Below are 17,071 nucleotides of genomic sequence, written 5' to 3'. Positions count from 1 at the left end.
TACTGTAGCCATAGCTCCCCAGACATTGCTCATCAATAATGTTCTAATATAAATACTTGTTTGTCTGGGTTTTTAAATTAGAAAGTTAATCTCAGCAGCACACAAGTAGATCTGTAGAGAGTCATGCAGAAAATGAGTGGACATGACCTTTTTGATGAAATGACAAATGATATGTTCCACTTCAAGTACTACAAAATACATTGACAGCATAATCACCAAGACACACGTAAGAAAAACGATTAATCTGTACCAAATGGTGTATTATTCAAATACATTATTACAGAAATCAGAAAGATAGCCTCATAGTAAAATGAAATGCAGCGCTAGACATATTTATTGGATAATACATATATATTCCATGAACAATAATAACCATGAGCAGTTATCCATAATAAAATGAATATGCAGAAAAAAGACAAAATTCTTTATGCTACTTTATTGGCACAAAAGATTAACCAAGACAAACTGGATTGTTTAGTAGGAGGGATGAAGCCTCTGTGGGCCAACATGCTTCTCTTTATAACCTTATGAGAATGAAGAAAAAAAGGAAAGATCAGGCTTTATAAAATTCCAAATTTATTCAAAAAAATTCATAGAGCTATAAAAATTGATCCATGATATTTGTAGAAACAGAAACGCGTTTCGAGCCAACACACTGCGTTCTTTATCATAGCTCTGGATCTTTCCTTTTTTCCTTCATTCTCAAGTGGTTCCTTGGATTCCACGCTTCATGATGCCTAGAGCCTGGGTAAGCTGGTTCCTTTTCCTTTTTTTATATCCTTATTTGTTTGACAGATTATAATGCACACCAGTGTAAGATTGTCGAACAAAACTTTATAGCAAGTCTGAATCAGGTTTTGGTGACACGCTGTTGTACTTGAATCTCCTGTACAGTTAAACTTCTTCGCACAAGTTCTCCACTGCAGGACACAAACCCTATGACAGTTACTGCTGATGACTATACAGCTCCTGTCCTACAGTTATAATGATGCAATGGAAGATACACTTCTCCCACAACTCCAGCTCCAGTTTCCCATTTGACATTGAACTGCTACATTTATTTATTAATAGCAGAACATAGGGAAAGACAGATCTGGGTGAAATCTAAATTTCAATAAGGAGTCCGATCAGAAGAAGATAAGAGGCCAAACTGACAAGAGTACAATATTAAAATAATCAGAATACAATATTGCAATATTAAGTACAATATTCAGTAAAAAATGTAAAATTAAAATGTTCTAGACAATCAGATGGGGGGGCTATGATAGGAAGAAGTGTTTATGCTAGAGGTCTTCTTAACCCCTTTACCCCAGGGCATTTTATATATTTTTTCTTCCCCTTCTTTCCAGAGCCAAAACTTTTTTAGTTTTCCATCAATATAGACATTTTTTGCGGGACAAGTTGTACTTTTGAATGACACCATTAATTTTAGCATAAAGCTTACTGGAAAATGGAAAAATTGTCCAAGTGCGGTAAAATTTGGAAAAAAAAGTGCAATTCCACAAATGTTTTTTTATTTACCGTGTCAGTATATGGTAAAACTTACCTGGCAGATACCAAACATGTTAAGTTTTGTTTTATTTAAGTGGTGAAAAAAATGTGGAAATTTGAATGAAAATTTTATTTTGGCTTTTGTCGCTATTTCCCAAGACCTGTAGTGTTTTCATTTTTAGGGGATATGGGGCTGTGTGATGACTTATTTTTTGCGTGCTAAGCTGACATTTTTCTTGATACCGTTTTGGGGTAGATACAGTGTTTTTATCGCCTCTTATAGCATTGTTACAAAGGCAAAAAAACTTATTTCTGGCATTTTGATTTTTTTTATCATTACACCGTTTACTGATCGGATTAATTGTTTTCATATTTTGATAGATTGGACATTTTTAAATGCAGCAAAATGAAATGTATGTATTTTTAATTTTTTCTTAATTTTTTTATATTGCAGCGGGACAAAATATGTGTGATTTGAACTTTTATGTTTATTTTTTTCAGATTTTTAAAACTTTTTTTTTTACTTCTCACTTTATTAATAGTCCTTTTAAGAGACTTGAAGCTGCGATCATCTGATCTCCTGTGCTACACATAGCAGAGCTTCAGCCCTGCTATATTTAGCTGAAATCAAAATCTCGTATGAACGCTGGCCACAAGCTGGTGTTCACAGGAGTATCGTAATGACAGGCATGAGGTCATCACCAGAGCCCCGGCTGTCATGACATCTCATCAGCTCCCCGTGATCACCTGACAAGGATTACTGATGGGCGTGATTAATGACGCCCCTGGCTTGCCTGTGTTAAATCCCACTGTCAGTGGTTGACTGCGGGATTTAACTGGTTAACATCCACGGGCGGAGCGCCACTCTACCCGTGGCTGTTAAAGATACACGATGACTGATTAAATCATCAGCGTATGAGTCCACATCAAAGACAGGGACATAAAATTTGACTTACATGTACATCATATATTGTGAAGGGGTTAAAAAGGACCTTTCACCAGTTTGAATATGGTAAGGAAATTGTAATTTTTATCTTGTATCTATATTTCTCCTCTGAAAAATATTAACATACAAAGTTTAAGTTATTTTTTATATTAAGTCCAAGGGGGCATTTCAATGTGTTTTCTCTGGGGCTGTGTACTTCTCTCTCTGTCTGACGTTGACTAATCATAAGCTGGCCGCAACATACAATACAATACAAAAGCTTAGAGCAGGGTTTCTCAATGTGAGACATGCAATGACAGACAGTCTGCTCTCTTCTCTGGTCTCACTGCATAGTGTCTAGAGTAAAGCAGAGATGAGTATGAGTACACACTCCTTTCAGTTTTCATTTTGTTACAGTCAGTTTGGCAATTGTCAATACAGCAGAGCTGAGATTTGTCTTATTGCAAACACTTTTGCAGCTTGGGATCCCTTCTCACAGTGATTTCAGCTCAGCTATCCTCCCCTCCTTATACTGACTGTCATGAGATAAAAGCTTAAAGATGTCAGTAATTTCTGCTCTAATGGGACTTTTTCATCATGCACAGCTCTGCAATGAGATAAGGGAGGAGATTAAACTGTCTGTCATTACATTCTTTACACTGAGAAACCTGTCCTAATCTAGTGTGGGGGCATGTTCTTTTTTACCCAGATTGTTTCTGCCAGCATATGAGTGGTCAACGTTATACAAAGGAAGAAATATACGCACCTATAGAAAAATATCTGTTATTGTCCCCATAGACAAGGGATGTAAAACTCAAACACACAGAGGACCAAAATGAAAAACTTGGACAAACTCGCTGGCCAACCAGTATACAGTATAATGGGCCCCACATAGTCTTCCATACAGAAAAATGGGCCCCACATAGTCCTCTATACAGTATAATGGCCCCCACATAGTCATCCATACAGAAAAATGGGCCCCACATAGTCCTCCATACAGAATAATGGGCCCTACATAGTCCTCCAAACAGAATAATGGGCCCAACATAGTGCTCCATACGGCATAATAGGCCTCACATAGTCCTCCATACAGTATAATGGGCCCCACATAGTGTTCCATACAGAAAAATGGGCCCCACATAGTCCTCTGTACTGTATAATGGCCCCCACGTAGTCATCCATACAGAAAAATGGGCCCCACATAGTCCTCCATACAGAATAATGGGCCCCACATAGTCCTCCATACAGAATATTGAGCCCCACATATTGCTCCAGACAGCATAATGGGCCTCACATAGTCCTCCATACAGTATAATGGGCCCACATAGTCTTTTATACAGAAAAATGGGCCCCACATAGTCCTCCATACGCTATAATATCCCCACATAGCTTTCCATACAGTATAATGGGCCTCACATAGTCCTCCGTACAGTATAATGAGCCCCACAAAGTCCTCCATGCAGAATTATGGCCCCACATAGTCATCCATATAGTATAGTGGGCCCCACGAAGTCCTCCATGCAGATTAATGACCCCACATAGTCCTCCATACAGAATAATAGGCCCCACATAGTCCTCCATACAGTATAATGGGCCTCACATAGTCCTCCATACAGTATAATGGGCCCAAACATAGTCCTCCATACAGAATAATGGGCCCCACATAGTGCTCCATACAGTATAATGGGCCTCACATAGTCCTCCATACAGTATAATGGCCCCACATAGTGCTCCATACAGTATAATGGGTCACACATAGTCTTCCATACAGAAAAATGGGCCCCATATAGTCCTCCATACACTATAATAGCCCCACATAGCTTTCCATACAGTATAGTGGGCCCCACAAAGTCCTCCATGCAGATTAATGACCCCACATAGGGGTGGTGGTTCTGGTGTTAAGGGCCAAATACAATCAACCTGCGGCCAGATTTGACCGACGGGCCAGAGTTTGATGTGTGTGCCTTAGATGTAACATATGTTTTACTCAGCTCTGAAGCCACTATTCTATGATGTAGCCAATTAGGGAGTTAGGAATCTGTCAATCACAGTTTCCTGGAGAATGATGCAAACAACTTTTATATAGATGTTCTATTAAACATTTTAGTTTGTTTTTTTATTTTACCTCTTCATTGAGGAGGTATTAGAAATCAAAGTATTTAGCACCTATTATGTTAATTTTAGTTAGATCCAAGTGGGTGTTTTCACTGGGGGCGTGTACATCCTTTCTCTGTATGAGTTGCTATCTGATAATACCAACTTGGACATGGACAAAAAATAACTCATTAGATGCCAAATACTTTGGTTGCTAATATCTTGACAATGGAGGGTTGAAGAAAAAAAAAGTTTTATTCCACTTTACAGCTAACATGAAAAAATTGATTGATAGGTCCTCTATAACTTCCCATAATATAATGTTAATATAATGAATCAATATGAATAGTCTACAACTTTAACAAATCACACAAGTTGTTTTTTTTTTGTTTTCTTTTAATAGTTCCTCTATTTTATTAGCTTTCATGGTAAAGGAGATTAGATGATGACATTTACAGAAGGACATACTCTTAAAAATCCAAACTTATTCACGAGAGAAACTATACTATGTGAAAACCGTAAATTTCTATATATGTATATTGATTATTTGTGAAGCTAAATATTACCATAAAATGTGATTGATGTGGGAAAACAGAGCACATTGCATAGTAACATTATACAGCATTTTATAACCAAGAACCCTTATTACATTATTCTTTTATACCATACTACAGCTTGAAAACATCATTTTCAGTGTAAAGCCAGCTGGCAATTGTTGGCAAAGACTGATACAAGCAAACCTGAGGAAGGCAAAATAGGAGTTTGCAGTGTAATTACATCAGAGCCGAGTTATATTTACATTATATATAGATGCAAACGATGCAACAAAATTGTCATTGTCTCAAGCTGGCAGGGTCTGAATAGAAAAACTTCTTACTATATGTAATTTTGCACTTATTTACATGCTTCAAATCTCTTAGAACGATAGATCAGGCTTCTTATGAAACTGCGCGTAATTACTCAAATGGATTGCTGCCAAATTGAAAGATGGGTGAAAAATTAGGATTGAGCACTATTGAAATAAATGCAAAATATTGTATGCATTATACTAACAGTAGGCATAACTAATGTATGTCTATTCTATTTTTTATATTTTGATACATCAAAACCTTTTTTTATAATTCATGAGGCACATGTAACCCTAATTATAGATAATTAAAAAATCCAACACGAGTGTTTTATGTGAAAGATGGAAAACAATGGTAATGTTGTGATTGGGCAAAGTCTAGATCACAGTGGAGGCATTATTGTCTTTGAATGGCTTAGAATCCACAATGCAGTTGTTAGCCTGATGTAGACTATCTGCCGATATGCATCTCCAGAGACCAAGCAGTGATCTAAGACCTATATAGGACTGGTTGGACAATATCAAATCAAGTAAAACATCCATCAGTGGAGACATCATTAATTGTGCTATGTCGAACCCGAAATGACTGAAAATACTAAAGTCCTGATTCATTGAATATTTTTTATAGATAAAATCTGAAATGTTGAAATATAATCGCTCAAAGTAGTAGTTTAGGATTTTTAGTGCCAGTTTCTTTTTGAAAAAATAACTCATCTTACTCCAGCGCACCCTTCATTAAAACTAGTCTACAGTATACCAGTCATGATGATTCAGGGCCTAAATTCTCTGGTAAAGACAGTTTCGCACCATCTCATCAGCTCTTGCCATTTTTTAGCTGTAGCTTCCAATAAGATGGCTTCTCGCTCAACCAGCCAAACCCTGCTTTACAATGATCATGGGGAAGCACATCAAAACACTTGTCAGTAGATGAGTTTGGTTTGGATAATATCTCTATTAATTGCTCTAAGACTCATTTAATGGCTAGAAATTTGCATATTTTTACTTGCTATGGAGAATTTCTAGTACTCTATATATAGCTAGTCTTCTTAAAGGCATTGTCTGAGCTTCTGATGAAAGTCTGCAATCACTCTATGTGATTTCAGACTTCTGAATCCTTACAACGTGTGCACAACGTGTGTGTTATGTTCTGCTACCAAAGCTAAGGAAAGAGAGGAGATCTGTCCCTACTATAAGACTCAGCTGAATCCCTACGATGTAACAGGGAACCTGATCCTGCGATCAGACCTGCTAAAGTCCTAATCTAGTCTGTACGGAGACCTATAGATGTGAGGAGGGAATCCCTACAAGTACTAAGGACTGGGAGGAATATGGGACACCTCCTAACAGAAATAGTAGCAGACAGACGAACAAACAAAATAGATAGAACATAGAGGTCCGTAGACCAAGCAAACTAACAGAGTTAGATACAGAGCACAGGCTAGCTAGAAAGTAGATATACAATGAAGTCCAGCAAAGCCAGAAGGGCGGAGCAGGATTAAATAGGCCAACAAGGTCATGTGACCAGCAAAGGAAAAAAAACCTAACAGCAAGGTTCTAACAGTACCCCCCCTTCTAAGAGGATCCTCCGGATCCCCTAGGACCAGGCTTATCAGGAAATCTCCTGTGAAACGCTCTGATAAGTCTGGACGCGGAAACATCATCTGACCTCACCCAAGAGTTATCCTCGGGTCCGAAACCTTTCCAGGCCACAAGATACTGCAAACTACCTCTATACCGTCTAGAGTCAAGGATGCGAGAAATTTCATATTCCCCGTCCTCCACCACCGGAGGAACAGAGGCAGAGGCGTCACCATCCGACACAACAGCTTTTTTTAACAGAGAGACATGAAAGACCGGATTAATTCTCCAGGAGGTAGGAACCTCCAACCTAACAGCAGATTGGTTGACAACCTGAAGCACCTTAAAGGGCCCTACAAACTTGGGACCCAATTTCTTAGAAGGAATCCTCAACCGCAGATTCCTAGAGGACAACCAAACCATGTCACCAACAGCGAACAAAACCTCCTGTCGTTTCCTATCAAAGTAGTCTTTAGATTTTCTGTTGGCCTCCTGAAGATTACCACGCACATCCGTCCAAACTCTTTCCAAATCACCGGAAAAATTCTCCTCCTCAGGCACGGCAGATCCCAACTTGGAGAACGACCCAAACGACGGATGTCTCCCAGAACAACAAAAAAAAGGCGAACAACCAGCAGAAGAAGATGTATGATTGTTCAGAGCAAATTCGGCAAGTGGCAGAAACTCAGACCACCCCTCTTGATTGTCTGCCACAAAACAACGCAAGAACTGCTCAACATCCTGGTTTTTCCTTTCTGTCTGGCCATTAGATTCAGGATGATATCCGGACGAAAACGACAAATGAATTCCCAACCTGTCACAAAAGGCACGCCAAAAACGAGCCACGAACTGAGGACCCCTATCAGAAACAATGTCAGTAGGAACGCCATGAAGTCTGACAATTTCCTTGACAAAGGCCTTAGCGAGAGTTTTAGCGCAGGGCAGTTTGACGAAGGGAACCAAGTGACACATCTTGCTAAAACGGTCCACGACCACCCAGATGACAGTAAAACCCTCAGAGGAGGGAAGGTCAGTTATAAAGTCCATAGCCAAATGTGTCCAAGGAGCACTGGGGACCTCCAAAGGACAAAGCAACCCCGCAGCAGGAGTATGTGAGGACTTAGATCTAGCACATATAGTACATTGGCGCACCCACTTAATGACTTCCTTCTGCCATCCAGGCCACCAAAAACTGCGACCCACCAGTCTCTTGGTCTCAGAGATTCCGGGATGACCTGCCAACCGAGATTCGTGACACTCAACAAACAAATCTCTCCTAAAGGTCCCAGGCACAAACAACCTCCCATGAGGAGTGTTAGATGGGGCATTCTCCTGTGCTTTAAGAATCTCATCTTCCAAAACGGAGTCTAAAGCAGCTATCACAACACCTTCTTGTAAAATGTTTTCCTCTTTCTCAGCACCGACTATGGGAGAAAAACTGCGAGACAAGGCATCCGCCTTAACATTCTTAGTACCAGGGATGTAAGTAACGGAGAAATTAAACCGCGAGAAAAACAGTGCCCACCTAGCCTGACGGGCATTCAGGCGCTTGGCAGCATCAAGATATATCAGATTTTTATGATCCGTAAGAACCTGAACGGGAAATTCCGCACCTTCCAAGAAGTGGCGCCAGTGTTCAAATGCGAGTTTAATAGCCAATAATTCCCGATTACCAATATCGTAATTCAGTTCAGTCTCCGAAAATTTTTTTGAAAAAAAGGCACAGGGATGTAATCCATCCCTGTTATCCTGAGACAATACTGCGCCAACCCCCACAGAGGAAGCATCAACCTCAACCAAAAACGGCCTAGTAACATCAGGCTGCATAAGGATGGGAGCAGAGGTGAACCTCTCCTTGAGATACACAAAAGCTTCAATGGCCTCAGAAGACCACTGAACCGCATCAGCACCTTTCCTGGTGAGATCAGTCAGAGGTTTGACAATACTAGAAAAATTTTTTATGAATTTTCTGTAGTAATTGGCGAAACCCAAAAACCTCTGTATCGATTTCAAACCAATAGGCCTAGGCCATTCCTGCACAGCCTGAACCTTAACCGGATCCATCTCAAAACCTTTGCTGGAGATAATGTAGCCCAAAAAACTAATTCTCTGTACAGCGAACTCACATTTCTCCAGCTTAGCAAAAAGCGAATTGTCCATTAATAACTGTAATACCTCACGCACGCTCCGCCAATGAGACTCCAGATCTGGCGAATAAATCAAAATGTCATCCAAATACACAACCACATTTTTACCGATCAAAGGTCTAAGGATGTCATTAATCAGATTCTGAAAAAATGCAGGAGCATTAGTAAGACCAAAAGGCATAACCAGATTCTCAAAATGACCCACAGGAGTGTTAAAAGCAGTCTTCCATTCATCACCCTCCTTCATGCGCAACAGATTGTATGCCCCCTTAAGGTCAATTTTAGAGAACCACTTGGCCCCTAATAACTGGTTAAACAGATCAGGAATCAATGGCAGTGGGTAAGGATTGCGTACCGTAATTTTGTTAATCTCACGAAAATCCAGACAAGGACGTAAACCGCCGTCCTTTTTTTTTACAAAAAAAAATCCAACCGCCACAGGAGACTTAGAGGGCCTAATGTGACCGGCGGCCAAACTTGTCTGTATGTATTCCTCCAAAGCCTTCCTCTCAGGAATGGTAAGGTTAAATAAACGACTTTTAGGAAGAGTCGCTCCAGGGACAAATTCAATAGAACAATCATAGTCTCTATGGGGAGGCAAAACCTGCGATTCCTTCTCAGAAAAAACTCTCCAAAAATCCTGAATAGGAACAGGCAATTCTCCCCTATCCAAAGCTGCAATACGCCCGTTACAACACTTGTCATAACATTTATGGCTCCAGGATTTAATTTCACTGGTAGACCAATCCAGTACAGGATTGTGAAATTTTAACCAGGGCAAACCCAATATTACTGGAGAAGGCAAGTTATTCAACACTACCAAATCCAATTTCTCATGGTGAACACCATTAATAGTGAGAGGAAATTCACTGACCTTGAGAGTAATATTCTTCAAAGGGGAGCCATCCACAGAAACCACAGCAATGGGGGATGATAAAGGTTCAGGTTTTAAATTGAGTTTTTCCACGAATCCCCCATCAATTACATTCAGTGTAGACCCGCAATCAACAAACACCCGAAATTCCATTAATTTTTCCTGAGCAATCGTGGAAGCAGCTAAAAATATACCCTTGGAATTTAAACAGGCAATACGGGCGTGACTGACCATTTTTTTTTCTTTCTTCATACGAAGCTCACAGCCTTTAATCAAATGACCAGATTTTCCGCAATAGAAACACAAGCCTTCTGAAAAACGACGGTCTTTTTCTTGAGAGCGAGGTGCCACCGATCCAATCTCCATCGGTTCACCACTGTTAGTACACACATTATCATAACCAGAAACTGACATAGCAGAGGATTTGCTCTCATTAACCCTAGCACGCAGTCTTCTATCCACCCGTATAGCTAATTGCATAGCCTGTTGCAAATCCTCAGGTGTAGGATAAGCAATTAGCAGGTCTTTAACCCTTTCACTGAGCCCAGCAAGAAATAGACTTTTCAGAGCAGAATCGTTCCACCCTGTTTGAGTGGACCAACGACGAAAATGAGTACAATATTTTTCGACATTACCTGATCCTTGTTTTAAACGTCTTAACTCAGTCTCAGCTGATGCCACACGGTCAGGATCATCATATAATAGTCCTAAAGCAGAAAAAAAACTATCCACTGATCTGAAGCATGTATCACTAGGTTGCAAAGAAAAGGCCCACTCCTGAGGCTCTTTGCGCAAAAGTGACATTATGAACCCTACGCGCTGGGATTCATCCCCAGAGGACTTGGGTCTCAAACGAAAATACAATAAGCAAGCATTTTTAAATGAAAAAAATTCTCGATGTTCACCAAAAAATAAATCCGGCAAACATACCTTAGGCTCCAAGAAATATGCTCCAGGACAGTTACTCACGTGCTGACGGAGCTCGGCCACTTCCAGAGAGAGTCCCTGCAGGTGTTTAGCCAAATCCTGAACCGACACCATGATGGAACAAAAAAAAAAAAAAAAAAAAAAAATCTTTCCTTAGAGAATTTGCAGGCTGGACTTACTGTTATGTTCTGCTACCAAAGCTAAGGAAAGAGAGGAGATCTGTCCCTACTATAAGACTCAGCTGAATCCCTACGATGTAACAGGGAACCTGATCCTGCGATCAGACCTGCTAAAGTCCTAATCTAGTCTGTACGGAGACCTATAGATGTGAGGAGGGAATCCCTACAAGTACTAAGGACTGGGAGGAATATGGGACACCTCCTAACAGAAATAGTAGCAGACAGACGAACAAACAAAATAGATAGAACATAGAGGTCCGTAGACCAAGCAAACTAACAGAGTTAGATACAGAGCACAGGCTAGCTAGAAAGTAGATATACAATGAAGTCCAGCAAAGCCAGAAGGGCGGAGCAGGATTAAATAGGCCAACAAGGTCATGTGACCAGCAAAGGAAAAAAAAACTAACAGCAAGGTTCTAACAGTGTGCACCGTATGCTGTCAGTATTCTCCAGTGTTGCCGGTGAGAGTGGGCAGTCATGTGACTGCAAGTATGACATTTGTATACTCCCAGCCACATTCTGACTAGTCGTGATCGGTCTCATTCAAGTCACTTGTATTGAGCCAGGCCCAACATGTCTAGTCGGTAAGTGATCATATGTATGCATAATACATACTTGCGGTCAACTGATTGCCCACTCTCATCAGCTACACCGGAGAATACTGACAGTGTGCAGTGAGCATGCTGTAAGAATTTAGTAGTTTGAAGTCACATTGAGTGAGTTCAGATATTCATCAGAAGACTAGACAAGCTCTTTAAGAAAAGTCCCTATTCTCTTCTGTTCCCCCAGATTTTATGAATTCAGAATATACTGGTCATAAAATATTAGATTGTCACATAGAGTAATATTAGAAGAACTCAATATTACAAAATATCTCACTTGTCAACAGCTGCTAGTGCTCATGGTGATACTTACTGCTATTTATTAAAAAAAAATGCTTTTTCTTTGGACATAATATTCAATGAAATGTATCCTTTGTTTAAAATAATAAGGCAAGAATTGAGATTTTATTTTTAATTGTAATATTATTTCTCAATAATTTAATTCAATATGTTTTTGTATTACAGCAAACAGATGAGTCAGCACAGACTGATGGACAACAACAGACACAGTCTTCAGAAAACACAGAAAACAAAACACAGCCGAAGAGACTCCATGTTTCAAATATTCCTTTCAGATTTAGAGATCCAGACCTTAGGCAAATGTTTGGAGTAAGTAAAAATCTGAATTTTTCCTTGATGGTTTCAGCGTTTGTATTTAGCGTAAAAATGTAAGATATTTTAGCATCTTTCCTATTAAGAAATCCTGCTATTAGTTAGGGCATGAATCATCAACCTAATACCCTAGGGGGTAAAAAAAGCAACAACTGGAATATGTAGACACACTCCCTTTAAAGAGACTCTGTCAGTAGGATCAATCATCCTAAGGCTTTTATATGGCCATGTAATTCATAGAAAGCTGAATAAAATTATATATTGATATCTGCGATCTAATGTCTTATTCCAGAGAAATCCATGTTTTTCTTATATGTAAATAAGCTGTTCAGAACTATGGGCCGGACACTGATCTGTATAAGACACCCTTACGGAGATTATTTTAAATGAAAGGAGCAGTTACCAATGTAAGAAATGTAACCAGCACAGAACAGTAGAACTCAATTTTGTCTTCTTACAAACACATATGCTGCAGCTCTCACAGCTGTGCTCTATTGTAACAATATTGCAGCCCTGTCTGCCTATGATCTGGAAGCTGGAGCTGAGAGGAACCTGCAGATGTGTCAGGTATAATCACACACTGCTCTGCAGTGAAATCAGGAGAGCAGAGAGCAGCCATCACACATCACACTGGTAAAGCCTTATTTCATTTATAGCAATCTCTGGAGACGGATAATCATGCAGACCCGGCCCATAGTCCTGAACAGCTCATTTACATGTAAGAAAAACATGGATTTCTCAGGAATAAGACATTGTAACACAGATATCAAGGTATCATTTTATTTAGCTTCCTATGACCTGTATGCCCATATAGACGGCTTAGGAGGGTTGATTCTACTGACAGATGCCCTTTAAGGCAAGCTTCACCACACTAGACAATCTTGGCTTATTATTTTACTTTGTTGTTACTTTAATCAGCATTTAAAGAAAGAAAACTAAATCAATGTGTCCTCCATGATCATACTGCCTCAGGATTCATCAAGAAGCAGTCCCATACACAGCCTTTAACTTGTTATTTTAGAGGTGATGTATTATAGAGGTTGACTGATGGAATTTTACACATGCACATAGGGTTGACAACTACTTCTAAATCAATTCTTGAAGATTTCATTAGCTACAAGATTAAATCTCCTGGATGTCCTAGAAAATCCAGCTATGTGCTATCTAGATTTAATTCCAATAGACTCCAAGTCAGTTCAGTAAAGCTTAGGATAATTGTAAAGGCTTGACAATCCCTTAACATTTTAGGCTTATAAGGTTACATCTCAATTGCCAATTTTCCAGTTCATTTAAGAGAATTAAAACAGGGTGTTGATTTTGTTTGAAAGCAGTAAGTGTAGAGTCTCAAACACATATTACCAAAAGACCAAGTCTATGCCTTAACCTCAGTATGCTCCATACATGTAGTACATTGACTTGTATGATCACTGAAAACCACAAATGACATCATGATGAGTAGAGTAAATGTAGCCTTTCTCTATTGACATATTCAGCATGTACTATGTAGTTATCGATGTCATTCAGGTCCTTTATTTCTCCAATATAACTGTTCTTCATGGTCATTTAGAAATAGTTTCTTCAGCTTCATGTTTGTTCGGTAGAAAAGTACGAAGAAACCAGTAAATAGGTTGTAAAAAAATCCATAATACTAAATAGTAATCTACTCCAAATTTAGAAAACACATGAACACAATATTTACAGCGATAAGGTGGATTGTTATTTCAAAATAAAAAGTCAAAACTAATACTAGGATGACATCTTAAAGGAAGAGACAGATTCTCAGATGACATTACTTCCGTGGTCAAAACTGAATACATTCTTCACATCCTTGGAAGGGCTTATATCGATTGCAAGTGTGTGAGCAAACTAAGCGCACCACTTAATAAATGGGAAAACATTGTTTCACCATGTCACAGATGTAGCATCACCAAAATAAGATCTTCAAAAATTCAGAAAAATCTCCATGCATTAACTTAACACTGCTGAATAGAGATGAGCAGGTCAGGCAAAATCTGAATTTGTCTGTTTATGCACTTTTTCCCAGAAAATTTAATTTGAGAAGTTATTTTCAATGCATTTAATGTCCCTTATTTTGCTCAGGATTCTCTTCAGATCCTATAGCCTAATAAACAAAATGTAAAAAATAAAAAAAATTGTTGTACTCATCTTCCATTCACCTCTACATCCTCTTCATTACTCACTGCTACCTGTCCGGTCCTCACCACATCTTCATTTCCTCTGCTGCTTGCATTGGAATCTTCTGTTCTCTCACACTATGCAGGACTTCCAAGTGTCATGGCGCTCAGGAGGGTTCTGCCTAGCACACTGGAGGTCAATGCCGTCATGATGTCACAACATGCACCGTGACCTTTCAATGGCATGCACAAATTCATCCTGGGTGCCATGACACCTGGAAATCGGGGACAGTGCAAGAGGCCCAAAGAGCGACCATCGCTGGATCAGAAGATGTGGTGAGGACCTTATGTGTGTTGGTAACAGGAGTGACAAAGAGGTAAGCAGTGGGCTGAGTATAAGGATTTTTAATTTTTTTTTAACCATTTCATGGCCCATTATGGCTCTGAAAAATGGTGGACAACAGGTGACATTTTGCTGGCTGCACACAGAACTGCAATATAAAAAAATAGCATTTTGACAAATGCAGATTTTTGAAAAATTCTAGTAGAATTAAATTTCACTCAAATTTTTTGTCTCATCTCTGCTGCGGACAATTAGTCAGTAGTGTTAGTAGTCAGTAGTGTTAGTAGCAGTGTTAGTTATGTCTGCCTACAGACAGCCTAGCAGACCTGCATAAGAATCCGAGTAGCTGTGCTAGTTTGCTACAGCCGTACCATACACTGGCACATGTTGCATCCATGTCACTATATAACAGTCAATTACATTAGTCAGTATTATGATGTTTTGCAAAAATAATCTAAATATTAAATGTTCTTCTGTAGCTGTAAATAATACAGAAAACTCCAATAATGGTATTACAGTAACAATAAAAAAAAATAGAAAATTGGAATACACAAAACTATTAAAGATACAAATTATCAGGATCCCATAGACTATTTAATAATAATTATATTTCTATAGTGCCAACGTATTCCACAGTGCTTTGCAATTCAATGGGGACATGTACAAACAATATAAGGCATAACAAATAATTCAACTATTAATAAGAGAAACTTTCTAAATATTTTAGTCTATTTGACACCACATTTTGGTTGTGTGGTTGATGTCTCTGATTGTAAAGTAAAAAAAACAACATTTAAACAGATACCTTTGTAACTATATAGAATTCAACATGATAAATGTTTATCAAATGGGTATCCTTTTGACATACATCTGTGCAGATATACTTTTTGATAATTTTTTTTTTACAGGATGCAGAAAGAACAGTCTACTGCGTTCTTTCAACCATTAAAACAAATGAATGAAAAAAGCATTTTTTTTTAAAATATTACAGTCTATGGAAGATGGATGCGAATATTATGATACATTTGCATCCATTTTTCATGGTTTTCTTTTTCAGAAAATAAGTTTCATGATCTCTTGACACACACCCCCCCATTGGTTATTTAACTGCTATCACACCGCTTGTAGATTTTAAGCCTCCGAGCATCACCGAATAGGCGTACAGCTACATGTGATCATGTAGCTGCAGAAGCAGGGATCCAGCTGTAAGGGACAGCTGGAGTCCCCAAAGGGAATGTACAGATTGTTTGTTACTGTCTGTGCCTTCTCTATTGCTGTATACATAATGCTAAACAAGCTCGGTATATGCAGCAATAGGATGTGCTGACAACACTTCCTCCTCCATACATTGCCGTCATGTGATTGCTGTTTAGGGAGGGAGCAGAAGCTTCTGTATGATAGGAGATCCAGACAGCTCTGCGATGCAGCCAGGAGGCTACATTTCCCCTGTAACTGGAGCTAATTTACTATGCCCAGTTACAAGGGAAATAAGATGAACATAAAAATATTTAAATATTCAAAGTGATTGTGCCATTATAAAGAATACATTTAACTAAGCAGAAAATGTGGAAATAAATAGTTTTGTAATTTACAGTTATAAAAAATTATGTTCCGTTCAAAAATAACAACCTTTCAACTTCTGAAGTATGCTCCCTGGCGCCCCCTGTCGTTATTCTATTCCGTCCTCCCAGTGGCCGATCAGCTGGCTGAGCATGCACAGTTCGTGTCATCTTAAGTGTCCCCCCACCTCCACCCCCCAGTGTGCACAACATAAGTGGGACGCTCCCAGTTCTCACCCAGGTCTGACAGCATGCGCAGGATCAAGATTGCTGAGAAGCACGGGAGGTGTGTGCAGTGATTTTGCCCCCTGCGCTCACACAGGTCTGACATATGGGTGAGATCATTCTTCTTCACATGCGAGCAATCAGAGCTGTGTGAGCACGGGAAGCGCCTGTGTACAATCGCGCTCATATAGGTCTGACCTGTGTGAGAGCAGGGAGCAAAATCACTGCACACACCTCCCTGCTTCCCCGCAATCTGCATCCTGCGCATGCTGTCAGACCTGGGTGAGCGCTGGGAGCGTCTCACATATGTTGTGCACACTGGGGGGGGACGCTTATGAGAACAGGAACTGTGCTTGCTCAGCCACCTGATCGGCCACTGGGAGGACGGAATAGAATAATGACAGGGGGCGCCAGGGAGCATACTTCAGAAGTTGAAAGGTTATTTTTTGAATGGAGCATCATTTTTAATAACTGTAAATTACAAAACCATTTATTTCCACGTTTTCTACTTAGTTAAATGTCTTCTTTATGGT

The 17,071-nt window shown here is 39.5% G+C and overlaps 1 protein-coding gene across 11 annotated transcripts in view; it reads left to right on the top strand.

Annotated features, from left to right (window-relative positions):
• RBFOX1 (RNA binding fox-1 homolog 1) overlaps window positions 1–17,071 on the top strand; it is an 889,443-nt gene that overhangs the window by 616,068 nt on the left and 256,304 nt on the right. For all 11 annotated transcript variants that reach the window (XM_073647782.1, XM_073647784.1, XM_073647781.1 and 8 more), the window contains exon 3: window positions 12,130–12,273. In XM_073647782.1, coding sequence (XP_073503883.1) covers window positions 12,130–12,273 — 144 coding nt within the window. The remainder of the gene's footprint in view (window positions 1–12,129; window positions 12,274–17,071) is intronic.

The sequence above is a fragment of the Phyllobates terribilis genome, unplaced genomic scaffold (assembly GCF_046119375.1).
Source record: "Phyllobates terribilis strain yellow unplaced genomic scaffold, ASM4611937v1 Scaffold_9__5_contigs__length_417890890, whole genome shotgun sequence".
NCBI lineage: Eukaryota > Metazoa > Chordata > Amphibia > Anura > Dendrobatidae > Phyllobates > Phyllobates terribilis.
The sequence above is the reverse complement of the archived record's forward strand: the minus strand, read 5'-3'. Positions and strand labels throughout refer to the sequence as shown.